The sequence below is a fragment of the Phocoena sinus genome, chromosome 7 (assembly GCF_008692025.1).
Source record: "Phocoena sinus isolate mPhoSin1 chromosome 7, mPhoSin1.pri, whole genome shotgun sequence".
NCBI lineage: Eukaryota > Metazoa > Chordata > Mammalia > Artiodactyla > Phocoenidae > Phocoena > Phocoena sinus.
The window spans coordinates 96,954,877-96,976,886 of NC_045769.1; the positions used below are offsets into that span (position 1 = coordinate 96,954,877).

The following is a 22,010-nucleotide window of genomic DNA, read 5'->3' on the forward strand; positions in this document are numbered from 1 at the left end:
TACTCTCAACCCAAAGTGAGGCTTTCGGGTTGGAAGGAGATACTTCGGATTTATACTACAGATCAGTGTCACCCAATTCTAATCCCTATTCCCTTTTTTCTAGGCATACCATATCTACTGCCATTCTAATCCTTCTGTTGGACACCTCTCTCCTCCTCTATATTTCTTTACAACAGTCAAGAGCAGCAATTGTCCAACCGGCCCCTATCCAGTTCTGCAGTCCATATGCCCCAAGAACTCCTTTTTGCACACGTCTGTGGTGGCCTTGGCCTACCTCTTCTACATACTCAAGTAACTCTTTTACCACGAATTTAATTACCTGTGTTTCCATTTATAGGATCTTACCTAGCCGTATGGCCTGCTGCCTCTGCCAATTTAAAAATATTATTGAGGTTGTCTGTAAGACATTCAAGCTACATTGTGACAGTGAATGCCTGACAGACGTCACATGTTGTGGTGAGTCTCAATTGCGGGAAAATAAATTTTTAATTTAATATTTTAATTTTTAATCAATGATGATAAATTTTAAAATTCATGATGTAATTGCATTATTTTAATCCATACATTCAGAGTTCCAGCTCCCTAAGTTTCTAAGAACTACCCCCTTGCTAAAAATCAGATTCTTGGTTACATTATTAAGCTAATAATAGCTCAGTTACATTGTCAGCTTAATAATGTAACTGATCCGCATACATAAAGGAACAAGAGAAAGGAATGGATGGGGGAAGGGAATTAACATTACTGGCCTCATATCCTATGCTGTGCTCTCTGCAAATGAGAACTTATTGATATAGTGCCTCACAGTTTGTAAACTGATTTTATATAAATTAGGTCTCAAGTACCCTTTGTCTTATAGGACAAGTGTAAATATATTTTTGTTTATTTTGTTTGTTTCTGCAATTTTATAAAGAGTACAAGTGATGCTGTTTTATGTCCTGTTTGGAGCCTGAGAGTTTCTGGTTCCATAACCAGAAGCTGCTACCTAGCCCTTCTAATGGAATGGAGAGCTAGTTTATTCTTTGACTGTCAAGCTCTGAACTTGCTCTGAATGTCAAGCTTTTCTATCCACAAAACACTCAGGGCCTTTCAACTATTTTTCTATATATTAGATTTATCGGCACTAAGTATTTAAAAAGCACGGGTGCGCATGTGCAAGCGTAGTCCGCTTGCGCCCCGAGCAGCGCACGTGCGGTGACGGTGGGATGGTGCAGTTGGTACTTTTTGCGGTTACCATCGGGGGTGACAAATCCTTGCTGGTGTGGGAGCTGAGTTCTGGACCCACGGCGGAGGACTTGCAAGTGAGACGAGCCGGAGCGGAGGGCTGGGTGGAGGAAGCCGCCCCGCGCCCCAGTAACTGGGCGCCCCGGGGTACTGCTTCAGTACCTCATTTGCCTGTGGTCTCCGCTGAGAGGAATCTTAGTTCTAGAGACGACCTGAGCAGTCAGCTCGCCCCCATAGATTTTTGAGAGTTAGTCCCCAACGAAAGGCATTGCCTCCTAATGCTTCTCGAAGCTTAGGATTTCAGAGGGAAACTTGTTCATGAAATGAGAAGTGTTTGGAGTTGCAGCCTCACCACAGTTACCTGTGGCAAAGGGCTGGGGGAATATAAGGGAATGGGCGGTTTGGTTTCCTGGGCCTGAAATTTCCTGCACTTACTTAGCGTGGGACCACCCTACAGCATTCTCTGTTCACAGTCTTCTCACAGTTTTGCGTTCTGTATTCGGTCCGAGTCTTCCCAAACGCAGCAGTGGGTGGTCTTGGGTTCTATGCCATCATCAAGTTTTATTCAGCAAGGGATGCCCACAGATCCCAAAAGGCGTGCGACCAGAAGCAGCTGTTTCACACATCTCCAGAGAAGGTGGGTCTAAATGTGGAATTCCTCACTCTACTGGGATGAAGTGCTGAATTTAAAACTAATAGGCCATCGGGAATTCCTTAGCCGTCCAGTGGTTAGGACTCTGCACTTTCACTGCTGAGGGCCCGGGTTCAATCCCTGGTCTGGAAACTAAGATCCCAGGGTGAAAAAAAAAAACAAAACAAAACAAAAAAAAACGGCCACCGTTTGTACAGCACTGTGGTGTACCGAATCCTCTCAGGTGCACTGCTCCACTGAACTCCCCTTTCCCCAGTTGTTTCTTTCTTTTTTTTTTAGGTGAAGAAACTTGAACTCAGGACGGTTAAGTGACTTTCTTAAGGTTCATGACAGTAAATGTGGAAACTAGAGGCCAAACCATAACTTAACTGATGTTAAACCCATGTCATTTTATGCTGACCCTTAATTTAAGAAATCTTCACAAGAATCTTCCTTATATATACATTTATGTGGATTTTAAATGTGTGAGGGTGGCAAATTTTTTTTTAATTAATTAATGAATTTATTTATTTATTTTTGGCTCCGTTGGGTCTTGTTGCTGGCTTTCTCTATTTGCGGCGTGCGGAGTTTGCTCTTCGTTGCGGTGCGTGGGCTTCTTATCGCGATGGCTTCTCGTTGCACGGGTTCTAGGCACGCGGGCTTCAGTAGTTGTGCCTCACGGGCTCTAGAGCACAGGCTCAGTAGTTGTGGCATACGGGCTTAGTTGCTCTGCGGCATGTAGCATCTTCCCGGACAAGGATAGAACCCGTGTCACCTGCATTGGCACCCAGACTCTTAACCAGTGGGCCAACAGGGAAGTCCCGAGCTTGACAAACTTTTGCCAGATGTAAGATAAAGGAGGCTTCATCATCATCATCACTCTCAAACTGCCTATTAAGAACTCACTTCAGATTCCAGAAAATGGTTAAATATTCTTTAATGCATTGTAGAAACCTTATTCCATATTAACATGCCATCCAATTTTACTTCCCCAGAATTAACATTTCATTATGTTAAGGACATTTTCAATTCCTCTGAATACGTGAGTGAGGCTTAGGTTTCCCAGACCTTTCCCTTTATAATTGTGTGTCTTCTCTGATTGGCTTCTTGCTCTGGCTACTTCCTACTGACCTTGCTGCCTCTTCTCACCCATATTTCTTTACTCACTGATTTCACCTTTATTGAATCTGAGAACTCTCCTCAGATGGGACTCCAGGTACACTACCTCCCACTTCTGTACCCTGTTTAACACCCTCTTCAATCCTGGCTGTACTCCCTGGGATTGAAATGATTTTGTGTCAGACATTCTTTAATTTGCGGGCCCTGCGACCATTTCACATAACCACTCAGATATTACAGATGGTCCTGGAAAGATTGTGAAACAGTTACTTGGTATCAGTTGTGCGTTCTTTTCTTATATTGGACATTAAGACCATTCCATAAGCGTAGGTTGTGAGATTTTCACAGCATAAAGCCCGGCACTGATAGAGTAATGAAGAAAATGTTCTCCAAGTCACTATAGAGTTGATAGGAAAGGGCATTCGTATTAGATTTCTTTATTTAATGCAGAGCTTTAGTTTACTACCCACAGCCCCGAAATTTTTCCCTACTTTACTTATGCGTTCTTTTTCAATTTTATTTATTTATTTATTTGCTTGCTTGCACCGGGGCTCAGTTGCAGCAGGTGGGCTCCTTAGTTGCGGCTCAAGGGCTTGCCAGTTGTGGCATGTGGGCTCCCCAGTTGCAGCAGGCAGGCTCCTTTAGTTTTGGCTTGAAGGCTCCTTAAATGTGGTGTGTGAACTCTTAGTTGCAACATGCACGTGAGACCTGGTTCCCTGACCAGGGATCGAACCTGCACCCCCTGCATTGGGATGACGGAATGTTAACCACTGCACCAGCACGGAAGTTCCAATTATGTGTTATTTTATTCATTGGCAGGTATCTTCCTATCTTTTATCCCCTATGTTTTTTATAAATACAGAAAAGAGAATAACATCTTAAAATAAAATGAAGGAAAGGCCTAATGTATCTGAATTTTTCTAAGTAGCATGAAGGGAAAGGTTTGCCAGCAAGAACTGTGGCAAGGTTATCCCAGATGTCTCTGTTACCCAGGGGCTCAGAGCCCTTCTGAAGCTTCCTAATTGTCAAGGTTATCCCAGATGTCTCTGTTACCCAGGGGCTCAGAGCCCTTCTGAAGCTTCCTAATTGTCCAGGACAGCTCCATTATGACTCACCGCACAGGACCTAGCCTCCCATGCGACACTCAATATTTAAAAATTAGTCTTCATTTCTCCTTCCCAGCAGGCAGCTTCAGTTGGAGAAAGTAATTTCATTTTCTTATGTACTCATTCATTCACTCAGTCAACAGACCATCACTCCTCTATTGTATGCCATGATCTATGCTTATTTCTGGTAACAAGGGAAGAATAATATATGGTTCCTTCAAGCACATAAGGAGCTCATAAACTAGTGACAGGAAGATACACAAACAAATCAATAAAGAATTAACAATGCTTTGATTTTATTTGTATTATTTGAATTTTTATGACTAAATTTATATACTACACCCTGTTCAAAATGGAAATAGACATTTAAGAAAGAAGTAGTGATGTAAAAAATCCACAGTATTATGTAAGTTCTTTAGAGAGTTAAGACTGCAAATATTTGCACTCTCAAAGAAGCTTGTTAATGCAGATGAATCTCTAATTCTTTTGGTTGCTTTATTTACATTTATAGAGGTATACATATTCCCTGTTCTAACAGGGGTTAGTAACTTGGGGAGGGCTTGCTACAGATTAACGTCCTAATTCAGTGGCAGGTGCATCTTGTCTCCTCTTCAGGTCATATTTTCAAGCAGGAGCTACAGGATGAAACGAGTAAAACAGTCCATTCCTTTGCTTACCCTCAGCCCCATAATAGGCTTCTGCTGGGCCTCCTCGGATGCTTTCGTCATCACTTTCACCACCGGAGGTCAGAGAACCTTCTGGTTAATCAGGGGCCCTGGAAATGATGCAGAAAAGTACTGACTTAAAAATAATAAACTCCAAGTTAAACATTCCAGAACTGGCATCATTGCCTCCTGGGGACAACAATTAGGAAAATATTTAACAACCAGTCATGTTATAACTGATTAGGAATGCCGTTTTCACTCTTAGTCATCCCAGCCGCATGGCCAGAGTAGAAAAAGAGGGAGGTTTGCTAAAAGCAGACAATGATATTGCTGAATTCCAAGCAACTATAATTGAATATGGTCTGGGGAGGAATTAGACTTCTGATGTTGTATGTGCAGATCTTTGCCTTTGCCAAGACTGTACAGGAACATTTTCCTGTTCTTATATTGTCATCCTGTGAGCTAGCAAAGACTCTGAGAGATTAAAATGTTGGAATAAATACGTCTGAGTTTCTGAGAACTGTAATGAAACTTTTAATAAATGAAAATACCTGGAAAGTTAAAAAAAATAATAACATTTATTTAGGGATCACTGTGAACTCATTGCTTAAAATGTCCTACTTAATCTTCACAAACACTCTATGAAATTGGTATTGATAAATCTTAGGTATATCCAAAATAAGTCTCTATGTAGCGTTGTGATATTTTTAGGTCTTTTATGTCTTTGGGTTTGTCTTGGCACCAGAGAGAAGGTGGTTCATCATAATACGCTTGCCCTAAACAGCTCCAGATGCCAAGAATTGGCAAATTGCTTTTTTGGTTTCCATGGGTGGTCCAAAGGATCATCAAGGTAAACTCTGTAGATTTGCTTTGACTAACCAGACTCTTTTCAACACTGAACTCCTAGACTTTAGAGAGAAGAATAGAACAGGGCTATGGGGAGGAGATGTGGGAGGCTTCCACATAGAAGTATCTGAGCATTGGCCTGCCACCTAGAATTAGTGATAATCTCAATGACTTGGATGGTGGTGTCCATAATTTTCTCCAGTATTTGTATGGCATATAATAAAAAATAGTTGTCCATATCTAGTCATTCATTTGCAAGTCTCACTTGATTTTGAAGCTATAGCATACCTAAACTATTACCTGGGATTGCTGGAGTTTAGTTTTTATTTCTAACAACAGAATATTTTGAAGTCTAGCCTTTAATTCAAAATCCTAACAGGTTCAGGAACTTTCTAACCTTGAAGAAAGGGAAAATGAAGATACTGTGCCACCACTTCAGAAGCAAAGCCTGAAGTTCTTTTGTGCTTTAGAGGTGGTGTTTCCCTCCCACGAGTGCAGGAGTCCTGGAGTTGGCATGGCTGAGGAACCTTTGGGTAAGTTGGAGGAAGGTCTGTTTTCCAGTATGTATGTGTGTGGGGAGGTGAGGGAGTGGGATTTCTCTTTTTTCCTTTCTTTCTGAAACTCCACTTTTCAGATACATCATCACCTTTGCTAAGCAACTAAAGCCCTGGGCAGAATTTTTCTGCCTGACAATATAGGTTTTCATCTTAGGCAATACCTGACAGCACCTTAAACTTTAGAATTTTAGAACTGACTGCCTGCCAAGAAGCTTAGGAGGAGGGTAAATTAGTGGTTTTTTTGGTTAATAATTTGATTTGTGCTAAAATAATCCTTCAAATACACATGTCTTCTGGCTTTCAGTTATCCCAACAAAATCATTGTCTGAAGATTGAAAAAAACTCATGTGTAAATGTTCAGTCCTTTGCCTCTTATAGAATGGCCTCAGCGGAAAAAGTAAATGTAGATCCCTAGAAAGGGGATTCCGATTGGTAGTGAGTTTATTCCTAGAATCCATGGCACTTGGGCTTAGGGTTTTAAGTCAGAGGCAGGGCTGTTAGCGAATGGGGTGGTGGAGCCTCCACCATTCTCCTGAGTGGGTGATGGTTGAGGAGCGGCCAGATCATCTGCACTACAACCAAATGTATCTCACTGTATGAATCCAGCCCTTTATACACACGAGAGCAGGGTCTGTAGCAGTGTAGCCTCAGCTTGTCCATTTGAAATCTGTGAGTAATATGAGATTTGTGCCACGTTTTTGGTTTGCATTTCCCGTCTAGTATTTTAGGAACTTCCAGAATAGATCTGAGCAGTAAAATGTGCCTTTCCAGGGTATACCTACAACAGAGACATTCACCCGTACCCCAGTGTTGTGCCTGCCCTTAATCACTAAGGTTATGATCTAAGAATCACAGATGCATTTTTAGTTTTAAACATATAACCTAGAAATCAGTTATTCATATAGGCATTTTAAATTCATCTGTTTTGGTTAGATTTAGGGTCATTATCATTCCTTATGGGAAGGAAAGTAACCCAGAAGCTTGCTATTCAGAAAGCTATGACAGATGCATCCAGAAACTGCTGATTGTGGTTCTAGGTAAGACCTTTTTGATTGTCGTTGAAGTGCTTCAGTTTCAGTGAGCAAATAAACTTATTTGAAAAGTTAATTGGATGAAAATAATGGTTATCTAAAACATTACATATTCTTTCATTCACCATATGCTTTCACAGCAGCAGTCTTAAATTTGTTCTTTGTGACATTTATGAGAAGAACGACAGCAAATGTTATTTTCCCCAGTGTTTAGATGTAGAGTGACTTGCCTTAGTTCATACAGAAAGTGTTTGATCCACTTCGTCCTCAATTGCTTGCTTCTCATACAGAATAGTGTAGTGATTATAAGCCTTGGACACCTGTGTTTGAGTCCTAACTTTGTCTCTTAGATTTTGTTGTTGTTGTTGTTGCAATTTTAGGTTTTTCTAGCCAGAGACATTTGTAGGTATTTAATATCTCTAAGCTGCAATTTCTTTATCTGCATATAGGGTTAGTAGTTGAGCTTACCACCAAATGGGGGATATTATAAGAGTAAATGAGATGATGAATGTAAAAAGCTTAGAACTATGCCTGAAACATAGTAAGCAGACAAAACATATTGACTGTTAGTATTACTGCTGTTTTCTTGTTGAAGAGTTTATTAGACTATGTTTTTGGAATCAGTTTAATTTCAGTTTTCATTTCTGATATATTGGGTGAATATGATTCTTATATAATAATCGGCTACGTTTTTGTGAGCCTTGAAACTGGTCACGCTATTGAATAGCGTTGATTGTGTTCCCTATCGAGTTATACAGCAGTGAGAATGTCACAGGCTGTGCCCAAAGGAAACTTTATGATTAGTAGATTCCCAGAACAGAATTGCTCCCCTGCTTCACAGCCCTGCAGGCTTAGAGACTGATAAATCCTAGCTAAGTTGTCAGAGACCTTATTTGCTTGTAAGAGTTGACCCTGGATTGGTCTTGGCCTTCCAGCCTGGGTAGTCCTTCCAAGTGAAGTTTGACTTCCCTGGTCATCGGGCACAATCTCCATCCGCTGTCAACTCTGGGTAACAACCTTTAAGAACCAAACTAAATGACTGGGTTGTTTGTGCCTAATATGCCAAGGTACTCCTTATATGTACCCAAAATTCCTTAGACAAAAAAGCCTGGTGGCTCTAGCTTGCCTTGAGGAAAGCTGTAGTGTCCAAATGGTACATGGGCCAGTTTCTACCAGTAGAGTGTTCAAATACTCTCTCTGTCTCTGTCTCCAAAGCTTTGTTCATTGTATCTGGTAGAATTTTGGTCCCAAGGAGTAGGCACTTGCCTTGCTTCTAATAGGAAGTATCTATTACAGTCCAGTGGTATCTCTCCCAGGTTTGAACTCATTTTGATCCCCACCTAATACCTTCCTATTTAATTGTATTGTGATTGAATGTTTTTGTTTCCACAGCTTTGAATTTCTATGTCCTTATTCCTTAGTTATTATTTCTAAGATCATATAGGTTTTGGACCAAAGTTGACACTTCTTATATATGTTTTCACAAATAATTATAAGAAAAACAAGTGTCAGATGAGGGAACTTCTAGGAAAATGCTCTTATTTTCTGCTTTTAGAAATCAAAAGAATGTCTAATTATTCGGTGCTACCATTGTATAAAGGAAGTTTTAGAACAAAAAAACTTCTGAATTGATCCTTGTTAACTTTATTTCAGAAAGTGGTAAAAGAAGTGTGGCATATAGACCCTGTGAAGAAGTCACAGATGCTGGAACCGAAGAGGAACTACAGGATTTATTTCAAGTATGTGGAGAAAAAAGCTCAAGGGGTACACAGCCAGTGGAGCCATAATTCAAAACAACCAGCAGGATTTGGAAGACTTCAGCATATCTATTCAGTTCTGTCTTCCTTAGGAAAAGGTGAAACTCTGAAACTGCTTTTGAGGCAGGGAATTTCTAGGACTTTTCCAAGTCCAGCGCCTTGGCTCTGGCCTCTTGCTTGAAGTTTGGAGAGCAGGATTGAGGGCCACCAGTGTACGTCTATGGTTGTGGACACAGGAGAAGACACAGGACTTTTAGAAATCCCCTCAAATAGAATTGCAGGGATTTGGAAACAAAGTGACTATGGTCTTAAGTGTGATTATGCTACACTATTTAAAAACTATTCATGCCTTTCAAGTAAGGTATATTACCCAGATCTCAGCATCTCATATATATCTTGTGTTAAATATTTTGCCAAAGAACCTTTCTGTAAACCAGTTATATGGATATCTCGAATTAGGGCTTAAGTTGTCAATGTAATTTCTGAAAGAAAACATTAATGTACTACATATAGGATTTTTATTTAAAAGGAGCAAAATATGTGTTTCATGTCATTGAGAGCTAATTTTTGGCTAGATTTCTGATTACTTAACTCACCCCAATGTTTGTTTGGAAGGAAAGAAAGTAGAGAAAGAAAAGGTGGTTATGTTTTGAAAAATGGAAAAATTTTGAAAGTTTTTTCCTGTACAAAATAATTATTTTAATTCAATTTAAATCAGTCAAGGGAACTTGAAACGTATCCATGTTGGGGCTTTCAGAAGTCTAGTTTCCTATGAAATGTGAGAGGAAAGGGTTCCGTATTGACAGTAAAGATTTTGGAAACCTGATTATAACAACAGATCCACTCTTAAATGAGGCCAATCTTGGAATCAGTTCCATTTAGAAACCATTATGTGCTAGGCACTGGAAATAAGGTGAAGCTCCTTCTCTCTTGGAGTTTAGGTGTTAAAGGTGTACCAGACAATTAAAAAGGAGTAAAATTAAATAGATTATGAAAAGGACTGTGAAGAAATTAAACTGGGTGCTAGTTCCAGTGTTTCAAGAAAATTACTTAACATGCTGACTTTAACATTCTAAGTGTCTTCTCCATGTGTGCACACAGGGTAGACCTCTGAAAAGTGACACTGTAGTTTTTTCTAGATTAATGGCGCTGTTGAGACAAGGTGGGATGGGGGAAGTTTTCCCATGCTAATGTAAAGGGCCATTCACGTGATTTTAGACTCTCTTTCCCAGAATGAATTGCTCACCTGCCCCAAAGCTCTTCTACAGAAGTTCTGGAGTCATCCCTGATTCAGTAGTGACCCCTAAAAACAGAGTGGGGAATGAATAATGAGACGTGAATACTGAGAGTTTGCAGGAAATGGCAACAATTTCAAATAATTATAAGGTGTATTCCCCTCCCGCCACCCTAACTGGTGCTCATTTTGCAGGTCAGCTACTTTTCTTGTCAGCCCTGTGGCCAAAGGGAGCAAGAATGTCTCTCAGACTTCAGCTTTGAGGAGGAAGAGTTCAGATTGCCAGAACTGGACTAGCACTTTTGAATTTCCCAGAATGCCAGGTCCTGTGGTTTCCTCGGGAAGGTGTGAATCCTTCCCATCCCCCCTGCACCCCTGGGATGCTGGAGTTTGGGGCCACTCGGTTCTGCAGCCCAAATCCCGCCTCATTGTTTGGGGCCAGGGAGCGCAGGGCGCGGTTGGGAAGAGGGCCCGGCAGGAGGTAATTGTCACCTTTGCAAGGGGAAGGATGGCTTGCGCCCTGGAGAATCTGCGAAAAAGTTCCACTGTGGTGGCGCGGATTGGATCTCCACATGAGCCTAATAACGGTGGCATAACTAAAGACCTCATAAATAACGGGTGGGACGTTAGGCGGGGGCGGGGCGCGCGGTTGCTAACGTGAGTTGTCACGTAGGCGCTGGCATAGCGGTTCAGCTCGGACGCAGGATGTGGCTCCGGCTCCTCACTGGCCTGGGTCACTGCCCCTGGAGCCGCCGCCTGTTATGTCCTGGCTGTGCCATTGTTTGCCACGGTTCTTCCTCACATGGCAAGGACGGTGGCTTCTAGTCCAGGCAGTTCAGCCTCCGGAGTGGGCCCTGGGCCCCGTGCAGGTGACCCCCAACCCCCCACGGCTCACAGAGGCTTAGTCTTCACAAGCCTCAGAACCCCTCTCAAATAGTCCCATGCTCTTACACCCCTGGCAGAAGCCGTGGGCTTTAACTACTTAACGTCGGTGTCTCCAGTGCAGATGTTGGCCCCGCCTCATCAGGAGTTGACGGAGACTGAGGTTCCATACCCGGACACGGATTCGGTTGGAGAGCTGCCTACAGGGTCAGATCAGTTTCCTGTTCCACATCAGGATCTGAATAACAAGCAAACCCAACATCAAAAGCTCCCAGAGGCAGTTCCAGTGCTCGACTGGGATCAGAATCAGTCCTTGGTTCTCCCTTCTCGACACAAAAGTAAGACTAAACACATAGCTGTAGATGAGGCTGAAGGTCACCAATCATTTGAAATACTTCTTCCACCTCTAGGTAGTAAGAGCTCAAAACCAGTGAAGTTTATTGGTTCACCCACAAACCTGAAGAAAGATCTAGTTCAGCATCAACAGCTTGCCAAAGTTGTTGGAACTACAGGCCAATTTCAAAAAATACACTCAGGGTCTAGAAAAACAGTTTCAGGATGATTATTTAGATCCCAGTATGGATGCCATTTAACCTGAGGAGAGCCTACCTAGGGATTTTTTCGGGAGCCCAGATAAAACTATGGAGCCCCCAGAGGAAGCTGAAATTTCTCCATCCCAGCAGGAGGCCAAAATCCTCATCCAGAGCTCACTGAGGAGGCTGAATCTTCACCCCAGCACGAGCCTCCTGCTCAGCATCCACAAAGCCCTGAGGAGGTTGAATCTTTTCCAATCTTTCAATCTTTTGAAGTTCTGCTGCTTTTCGTACTTTAAAGGAGATTCCAATCTACCTCTTGACACCTGTTTCCTGCAATTCTGCGTTGGTTTCACAGCCTCTTCTTTGCCTTACCTCAATATATTTTAAGACAATAGTTGTCCTTTATAACTCTGCAGGTTTGTGAATTGCAGTGCCCCTGAGCTCCATTTTTCAACTCGCTTTTTTGTGAGCTGGCCACAAAACCGCAGGATTGCTACAGGCCCTATTCTGGTTCAGGGGTGGCAGGCTGAGCCTTTGGTTAATTCTTCTTCCTGATGGGAAATAGCATGACATGTGCCTGTCCAAACACCTACAGCTAGTCTCTCAGTCGTTCCCTCTCTTCCCGTTCATCCTCCGTACACATTCCAAACTGTGCGAAACAGGAGGTTAAAGGTGCTGATTCTCCAAGTGGGGGAGGCTGTTAGTAAAGCGGCTGGAATGGCGAACCCGAGCACCAGTAGATGAAAAATGAGGTGCGTTTTAGAAACCTTTCCGGATCACAGGGTGTACCATCCTTTGGGTTTCCCATGCATGTTTTAGCTGTAGGAAGATTTCCTTCATACTGGAGAGTTGGGACCCATGGAATGGGTATCACGCAGTATTACTTTAATGGGTTGGCATTTGCTCACCCAACCTCACCAATCCTCTCAGACCCAAGAGTTTCCAACTTTATGTGTCTTGCAGCTGTGGGTGTAGATGTGGTCAATCCAGGTTGCATCACCACTCCTGAAAGAATTTTGTACGAGTTTCTCTCTATTTCACTATGTTTCTTTTTTTTTTTGTAATTTATGTTTATAATGGGGTTTAGCTGATTTTTGATGCTGTGTTTATGCTGCTTCACACCCACTTGATACACTTACAGAGAAATATCAATAAATATTTTTAAGATTCTTACTACACATATATATTATTCTGCGGCAAATAGGGTGTGTTGAGTCCAGTTCATTGAGCAATGAGTAGGTGTCGTCTATTACATATTTGGTTGATGGCATGGTATCTGTGCTAATTTCAAACTCTTGTTTTATGCATCACCCCACCTCACCTTTCCCCTTAAGCAGCCATAAGTGTGATTTCTAAATGTGTGATTCTGTTCTGTTTTGTAATTCAGTTCATGTGTAGCCATGTTTACATTCCCTGTATAAGTGATATCTTATGACAAGTTTCTTTTTCTGTGTGACTTATTTCACTTAGAATCATCACCTAAATCCACACATTATGCGGCTACTGGCCTGATGACATTGATTTCCTCGCTGAGTGATATTCCATTGTACGTAAGTACCGCAACTTGTTTATCCATTTTTCTCTTTCGTGGGTTATTGAAGTTGTACCCGAGTCGAAATTCTTGTAAACAGAGCAGCCCTAGACTTTGGGGTGCCTGTGTCCTGTCGATTTTTTGGTTTTCCCAAGGTATACGCCCATGTTGGAAGTACCCTATGCTCTGTAGCTCTGTTTTTTAGGTGTTTTAGGAAACACCATACACTTTTTCAGAGTGGTTATTGGCAATTTACATACGGCCTATCAGCGTAACACGGCGCCCTTTTCTCCATGGCTTGTCCTGCATTTGTGGTTTTTACACATTTTCTGGAAGGCCCTTTTGACTGATGTGTAGTGAGACTTCTTTGTAGTTCGGATTTGCATTTCCTGCTTGTTTGCTTTGCCAGAAAGGGCTGTATGCGTTTTTTCCTGATTATATTTAAGAAAAAACTCATATGCCCTTTTTGGCCAACTGCATCATTGTCGAAGGTCTGCCGCTTTTCATGTGCTTTAAAGGCGACTCCCATCTACCTCCTGAGAACTGTTTCCTGCAATTCTTCCTTCCTTTCAAATCCTCTTCGTTGCCTTACCTCAAGATATTTTTGGACTATAGTTATCACTTATAACCCTGCTGGTTTGTGAATTGCAGTGCTCCTGAGCTCCATTTCTCAACTCGCTTTTCTGTGAGCTGGCCACAAAATCGCAGGATTCCTTCAGGCCCTCTTCTGTTTGCGGGGCGGCAGGCTGAGTCTTTGGTTAATTCTGCTTCCTGATTGGAAATTAGAGTGACATGTGCCTGTCCAAACACCTAGATCTAGTCTCTCATTAGTTCCCTCTCTTCCCGTTCATTGTCCAGAGAATTTGCAGACTGTACGAAACAGGAGTTTAAAGGTGCTGCTTCTCCAAGTGGGGAGATTGTTAGTAAAGCGGCTGGGATGGCGAACCCGAGCACCAGCAGATGAAAAATGAGGTGCGTTTTAGAAACCTTTTCCGCTCACACTGTGTACAGTCCTCTGGGTTTCCCATGCATGTTTTAGCTGTATTAAGATTCCCTTGAACCTGTAGATTTGGGACCCATGGAATGGGTACCAGGCAGTATTACTTTAAAGGGTCTCCATTTGCTCACCCAACCTCACTAATCCTCTTAGCCCAAACAGTTTCCAGCCTTATGTCTCATCCTGCTGCCGGTCTAGATGTGTTCAATCCATGTTGCATCACTGCCCCTGAGCAAAAGTTGTAAGAATTTTTCTCTCTCTCACTGTCTTTTATTTTTCTTTTTAATTTATTATTATATTGGTTACAGCTGATTTTCAGTGCTCTGTTTCTTGCTGCTGTATTTCCACTTGATTGACGTACAGAGAGACATCAATAAATTCTTCTTCAGATTCTTAACAGTCGTATATATTCTTTTTCGGTGACTTGAGTGTGCTGAGCGCCATTCTTTGAGGTACCGTGTAGGCCTTTTCGATTATCAGTTTGGTATTTGGAACGGTATCTTCGCTAATTTCAACCTCCTGGATAATGCCTCACCCCTCCCCACCTTTCCCCTTTAGCAGCCTTGTTTTCTACATATTTCACTATGTTTCTGTTTTGTAATTTATTTCATGTGTAGCCATTTTTGATTCCACCTTTAAGTGATATGATATGTGTCTTTTTTTTTCTTACTTATGTCACTTAGAATGATCATACGTAACTCCTCCCGAGTTGTTGCAACTGGCTTTATTTCATTGATTTCCTGACTGAGTAATATTCCACTCAACATAAGTGCCACATCTCTTTTATCCATTTTTTCCTTCCAGGGACATTTAGGTTGTATCCAAATTGAGGCTCTTTTAAACAGAGAGGCAGTAAATGTTGGGGTGCCTGTGTCCTGTCGATTTTTGCTTTTCCCAAGATATACGCCCATGAGTGCAAGTGCCCTATGCTCTGTAGCTCATTTTTTAGATGTTTTAGTAAACACAATACACTTTTCCAGAGTGGCCATTGGCAATTTACATTTCCACTATCAGCCTCACAGGGCTCCCTTTTCTCCTCGCCCTGTCCTGCATTTCTGGTGTTTACACTTTATGAGGATGGCTCTTCTGACTGATGTGAAGTGATACCTTTTGTAGTATTGATTTCCAGTGCCCACCTGCTTGGTTGGCTAAAAAGGGCATATGCCCTTTTCTTGAATATATTCAGAAAAAACGCATACGCCCTTTTTGGCCAACAGCATCGTTGGCGATGTTCAGCCCCTTTTCTTGTGCTTTAATGGCGAGTCCTTTCTACCTCTTCAAATCCCTTTCCTGCCATCCTCCCTTGCTTACAAGTCCTTTTCAGTGACTTACCTCAAGACATTTTTCGACGATAGATATTTTCAGCTCTTCAGTTTCGTGAATTTTAGTGCCCCTGAGTTCCATTTTTCAACTTGTGTTTATGGGAACTGGCCACAAAGCAGCGGGATTTCCTCAAGCCCTATTCTGTTTCCATGGGCAACCCTAGCCTTTGGTCAATTCGTCTTCCTGATTGGAAATTAGAGTGACATGTGCCTGTCCGAACACCTAGGACTTGTCTCTCATTGTTCCTCCTCCTTCCGCTTCATCCTCTGGACAAATTCCACACTGTGTGCAACAGGATGTTGACGGTGCTGACATCTCCAAGTGGGGAGACTGTTAGTAAAGACGCTGGAGGGGTGAACCCGAGCACCAGGAGATGAGGAGATGAGATGCCTTTTCCAAACTCTTCCCGATCAAACGGTGTACCATCTTCTGGGTGTCACAGGCATGTTTTAGCTGTAGGAAATGTCCCGTGCATGTAAGGAGAACACCAGGGATTTTTCTATATCAGTGTCTCACCGAACCCCAAACTGGGGAATTTTTAAGCTACGGCTCCACGTATGTTCATTAAAGGCCTTGGGAAGTAGGCAGAGTCCGTACGTTAGATGATTGAAGTGTTCAGGGTCAGAAGCGCTCACCATCGTCTTCCCTTAGGTTACATTTTATCTGTCGTTGATAGATGATGTCAATAAAAATATCTATTCTTTTTCAGATTATTTCCCCTTATAGGTTATTGCAAAATATTGAGTGTAGTTCCCTGTGCTATACAGTAGTTCCTTGTTGATGATCGATTTTATACATAGCAGTGTGTATGTGTTAATCCCAAACTGTTAATTTATCCCTCCTCCCACCTTTCTCCTTTGGTAATAATAAATTATAAGATTTTATACTTCTCAGAAATGGGGGAGCTGAAAGAGAGGTAGCATTTTCACTGGAAAAGCATTCTAAACAAGATTGAAGCTTTAGCCAAGATTATTAGATGTACATCCTTGGAAAGAAATCACTTCATTTCTCTACAGTTGACCTGACAAATAAGACAAATCTCTTCACTGAACTTGCTTATAATAAAGTGATGGAAATATCAAATGGAAGTGTTAGAAACATCTTATTTTACCCGAGCCTTATACACTGTTCTGTGTTAATTACAGTTTGGCTCACACATCTGTTCATTGAAGTTACAATGTTCTCAATTTCTCTTACTGATCCTCCAGAGTGGGCCCCAACAAGGGTCCCCCTGCCCAGTGTCATTGGAGCCAACAGATCGAGACTGGGTTTGGTTCAGAAGCAAAGGAAACTTTATATTTGGTTCAAAGAATAGAGAGGTGAGAGCGTGCGGTCCCCCGCGGGCTGTGGGCCGGACTGCTCTGTAGGGATCCCAGCAGCATCAGCGGAAGGGAGGGGGCGGAGCTCTCGAGGGCCGGGTTGGCTGTAGCTCAGGCTCTATGTCGTGGACTCTGCACGGGGCCCCACGAGCGGAGGTGTCGACCCAGCCATTTTGCACTAGGAAATCGGGTCTAAAGTGCCAGGTGTGGGATCTCTGCATGCGGAACCCTAGGAGCACGTGAAATTAGACAAAACACAAAGGAAAAAAAGGTTAGACTTTATGTTTTTGCCCAGATTCTATTTTTATCTCCCAGGAAGTTTTCATGGGCTTTGCCGATAACAAACCCCTCCTCTGCCTTTTGTCCCGTTCCTCATTCTTGGGGCACTGAGGGTGCAGACCCCTCTTCTGTAACTGCTTCGTGCTGAGTTGGGAGTCCTCATACCCGGGGGGTGGGGAGGGGCAGAACTTCTCCCCAGCAGCCTCCATGTGAGGTTGATTGTCCCTAGGCCTCCTGCCTCCCTGCTCGTCCGCCGGAGCACCAGCATTGGAAGCGTTATACATTCTAATGACCTTTAAGGGTCCAGGAAAGAGAGGCGCAGAGACGCTGGGGGTTCCGGTTTTACCCCGCTCCACATTTACTCGGCCACCTTAGCCTGATGGTTTCTGCCAGCCTAGATGCTCAGACCAGTAGTCTGCACTTTCTTCAGTTAGGCCCCTGAATTAATGTACAAACAGCACCAGGTGTCAGAACCCTGCCCCCTCAACTCCCAGACAGTCCAGGGCCGGTGGTGATCCAGGACCATGACGACCACTGAGTCAACGGCCTTTTGAAGTAAACAGGAGTCCAGCCGGTCTTATTGGCCGCCATCACCGCGGTGTCTGTAGGCTTTTCTATGGTGACAGCGTGATATACGGTTCCCCCGCCAAGCTTATTAGCTCCCCTCTGGGTGCAGTAAGTCCTGCAAGCAGTAGTCTGCTCCTTTGGGGCACACACTTTCTGTTTTCTCAGAGAAGCTCCAGGTCACGTGATGGTCACACGAGTCATCATGGGGGCCCGTTGCCCCCGGTTGTCTCTCTGGAGGTTGGAGTTGGAGGGCCTCCTCAACCGAGGTCAGCGTGCCCACGGAGCGACCCCTGCAACTTCACGGCATGGTGGGTGGTTAGGATCACCACGTGGGGTCCTTTTCCCTTAGGAGGGAGCTGGCCTTGCGGGCTGCTGATTTCCAGGTTCTTAGATACCCCCTGTACCCTGGCCAGATGGGGCGGCTGGCCAATCCCTTGGTGACCATAGTTTATCCTACCTGGAGGGCATTCTTGCGTTGTTCCATTTCGAGTGGTCCCAGTTTTTGCACTAATACTCCAAGGGCGATTCACCTTCTATGGGGATGTAAAGGTCAAAGGGTTTAGCTAAATGAGGGAGTTCCAGGGCAAGGGTCTGAATTGACTGCTCTTTGCATTCTTGAAAGGCCGCTTCTGGATTCTATTCGAAAGGATCATCATCTTTTCCTTTCAATGTTTCATATAGAGGCCCAGCTATTAGACTGTAGTTAGGGATCCAGATGCAGCAAACCCCGGCCTCCCCAGGAACCCTTAAGCTGTCTTCAAGTTTTAGAAGGGGTAAGGCTGCAAATGGGTTCTTCCCTTTCCTGGGATGGGCTTCTCCAACCTTCTGTGAGAATGAAGCCCAGGCAGGTCACCTTAGTCTGTGATATTTTTCTTGGACACCTTCTATCCTTTATTGGCTAGGTAGTTCAGAGGCCTCCCTAGTAGGGCTGGAGACCAGAATGTCGTCTGCTTATTGAAGGAGCGTTCCCTTTTCCAGAGGTAGAACTTTTAGGTCTTTAGCTAACGTTTCCCAAAGATGGTGTGGGAATTTTTGAACCCTTGGGGCAGGACGTCCCAGCAGTATTGTTTTTGTTATATGTTGAGTCCTGCTACTCACAAGCCAAAATTTCTTGTGACTTTGGGACTAATGGAATACAGAAGAAGGCATCATTGAAGTCTAATACAGAATACCATGTCCTGGTGGATGGTAGAATGACAAGCAGGGTGTAGGAATTAGGAACTACTGGATGTATATCCACGGTGGCTTCAATGACTGTCCTAACATCCTTTACCAGGTCCCCAGCAGCCCACGGGGCTCTCGTGGTCAGGCCCCTCCCAAGATACGGAGCTCACCTGGGCAGGTCCCCAGCAGCCAATGGGGATCTTGTGGTCACGCCCCTCCCAGGATTTGGAGCTCACCTGTGCAGGTCCCCAGCAGTCCACGGGGCTCTCATGGTCTGGACCCTCCCAGGATATGGAGCTCACCTGTGTAGCTACCCAGCAGCCCCTGGGGCTCTCGTGGTCAGGCCTCTCCCAGGATATGGAGCTCACCTGGGCAGGCACCCAGCAAGCCTGGGCACACAGGAACCGTTCACATAGCCCTCATTGCAGAGCTCCCCCAGCTCACCTTCGGTAAGAGCTGACACAAAGCACCTCAGAGCAGGACTTGAACTAACAAACAGCAGCTCCGACAGGTCTGTGACCCTGGGCGTCACTCTGTGCGGACCCCTCTGCCTGGTGTTCCAGAGACTTCCACTGCAGCTGGGACACCAGGCCTCTCTATCCACCCACCACCCCTCCTCTCCCTGACTCCTGTGGTCCTCTCATTAGGAGAGGGTCTTGAAATTGTCCCCCACTCATGGGCTAGATAAAATGATTAGAAAACAAGCCAGGGCTGGCAGCCTCTTGTCTATCCTGACCCTCAGGATGCCACACCTTTTCCTTGGACCTGGCCGTTTCAACAAGGTACATTTTCTGCAGCTGTGAGCCCCTGAGGGGCGAGTATTGCCTGACCTGGGCAGCCTGACCCTGCCAGCCCGCCCTCCCCAGGTGTGCCTGGGTTGAGGTAGATATAAACACCGCTCCAGGCAGCAAGAGCCCTTGCAGCTGTGACTGACGCCATATTCTCTGCCCCGTCAGCAGTCTCGGGGCTGGGCTGGTGGGAGGGAGTGAGGGGCCACGGCTTTGTGGGTGGCCCAGTGTGAGTGGGGCTCTGCTGGACTTTCTGCAGCAGTTGCCAGGCTGCCACCTGCTAAAGAAGAGGATGTGTCACTCATACCTGCTGCTGGAATTTCTCCTCGGGCAGAGGTGAGGAAGGAAAAAAGCATTGGGGGCCGCAACAGGAGGGGTATCTCAGGCAGGGAAATGGAAAGCTTCCAGAAGAGCGCCCGGGGGCAGGACCTTCCTGGCTGGCCTGCAGGCACCAAATCGGCCTGTGTGCTGTCGCTGGGGTGGCTCCACGGCCCTTCCTCTAGGCTTTCAAGTCCTTGCACACATTCAGGTGCTTTACTTGGGAAGGGTGGGAAAAGTTCAGCAGCAGCTGGCCTGGGGCTCAGCTCAAGTTTACTCAGAAACGCCTTGGCATGGTCCCCCAGCTTTGCACTGAGGACGCTCCTTGCGGGGGTGCTGCTGGCTGCATGGGAGACGATTCACTACCTCTGACCAACTTCAGAATTGTTTATCACTGAAGCAAGTGCCCTGATAGGGTTTTCCTCTGTATAACTGGTGGGTTCTTTTTTGGTTCAAGGTAGATATTATTCCTGTTTTTTGTATTTAGAGATATAAGCATGGAAATAATTGATTCATATAAATACATCTATGCAAAGGGAAGAACTTTTTTCCTGTTTTATTTTTAAAATTTTATTTATTTTTTAATTTGTGAATTTTATTTTATTTTTTTATACAGAAGGTTCTTATTGGCTATCTATTTTATACATATAAGTGTATACATGTCAATCCCAATCTCCCAATTCATCCCACCACCATCCCCCCACAGCTTTCCCCCCTTGGGGTCCATACGTTTGTTCTCTACATCTGTGTCTCTTTTTTCTGCCCTGCAAACCGATTCATCTCTACCATTTTTCTTGTTTCCACATGTATGCATTAATATACAATATTTGTTTTTCTCTTTCTGACTTACTGCACTCTGTATGACAGTCCCTAGACCCATCAACATCTCTACAAATGACCCAATTTCATTCCTTTTTATGGCTGAGTAATATTCCATCTGTCTGTCTGTGGGCATTTACGTTGCTTCCATTACCTGGCTATTGTAAAGAGTGCTGCAATGAATATTGTGGTGAATGTGTCTGTTTTTTTTTTTTTTTTTTTTTTTTTGCGGTACGCGGGCCTCTCAGTGTTGTGGCCTCTCCCGTTGTGGAGCACAGGCTCTGGACGCGCAGGATTAGCGGCCATGGCTCACGGGCCTAGCCGCTCTGCGACATGTGGGATCTTCCCAGACCGGGGCACGAACCTGTGTCCCCTGCATTGGCAGGCGGACTCTCAACCACTGCACCACCAGGGAAGCTCTGAATGTGTCTTTTTGATTTATGGTTTTCTCTGGGTATATGCCCAGTAGTGGGATTGGTGGATCATATGGTAATTCTATTTTTAGTTTTTTAAGGAACCTCTATACTGATCTCCATAGTGACTGTAGCAATTTACATTCCCACCAATAGTGGAAGAGGGTTCCTTTTCTCCACACCCTCTCCAGCATTTGTTGTTTTTAGATTTTCTGATGATGCCCATTCTAACAGGTGTTAGGTGATATCTCATTGTAGCTTTGATTTGCATTTCTCTAATAATTAGTGATGTTGAGCAGCTTTTCATGTGTTTCTTGGCCATCTTTATGTCTTCTTGGAAGAAATGTCTATTTAGATATTCTGCCCGTTTTTGTATTGGGTTTTTGTTTTTTTTAATATTGAGCTGCATGAGCTGTTTATTGGAGATTAATCCTTTGTCCATTGATTCATTTGCAAATATTTTCTCCCATTCTGAGGGTTGTCTTTTCGTCTAGTTTGTAGTTTCCTTTGGTTTGTAAAGCTTTTACGTTTCATTAGGTCCCATTTGTTTATTTTTCTTTTTATTGCATTACACTAGGACGTGGATTAAAAAAGATCTTGCTGTGATTTATGTCAGAGTATTCTTCCTATGTTTACCTCTAAGAGTTTTATACTGTCTTGTATTACATTAAGGTCTCTAATCCATTTTGAATTTATTTTTGTGTTTGGTGTTAGGGAGTGTTCTAATTTCATTCTTTTACATGTAGTTGCCCATTTTACCCAGCACCACTGATTGAAGAGACTGTCTTTACTCCATTGTATAGTCTTGCCTCCTTTGTCATAGATTAGTTGACCATAGGTGTATAGGTTTATCTCTGGGCTCTCTTTTTTTTTTTTTGCTTTTACACCTTTATTGGAGTATAATTGC

General features: G+C 43.7%; 1 protein-coding gene across 1 annotated transcript; it reads left to right on the plus strand.

Moving 5' to 3' along the window:
* Nucleotides 1-1,202: 1,202 nt before the first annotated feature.
* LOC116756857 (RAD52 motif-containing protein 1-like) lies at nt 1,203-11,248 on the plus strand. Its single transcript, XM_032637892.1, is given in 10 exon segments — nt 1,203-1,298; nt 1,679-1,862; nt 5,454-5,571; nt 5,819-5,846; nt 5,974-6,136; nt 7,085-7,153; nt 7,156-7,182; nt 8,830-8,915; nt 10,363-10,490; nt 11,169-11,248. Coding segments are annotated over 9 exon segments (873 nt in total). The 3' UTR covers nt 10,465-10,490; nt 11,169-11,248.
* The last annotated feature ends 10,762 nt before the right edge of the window (nt 11,249-22,010 follow it).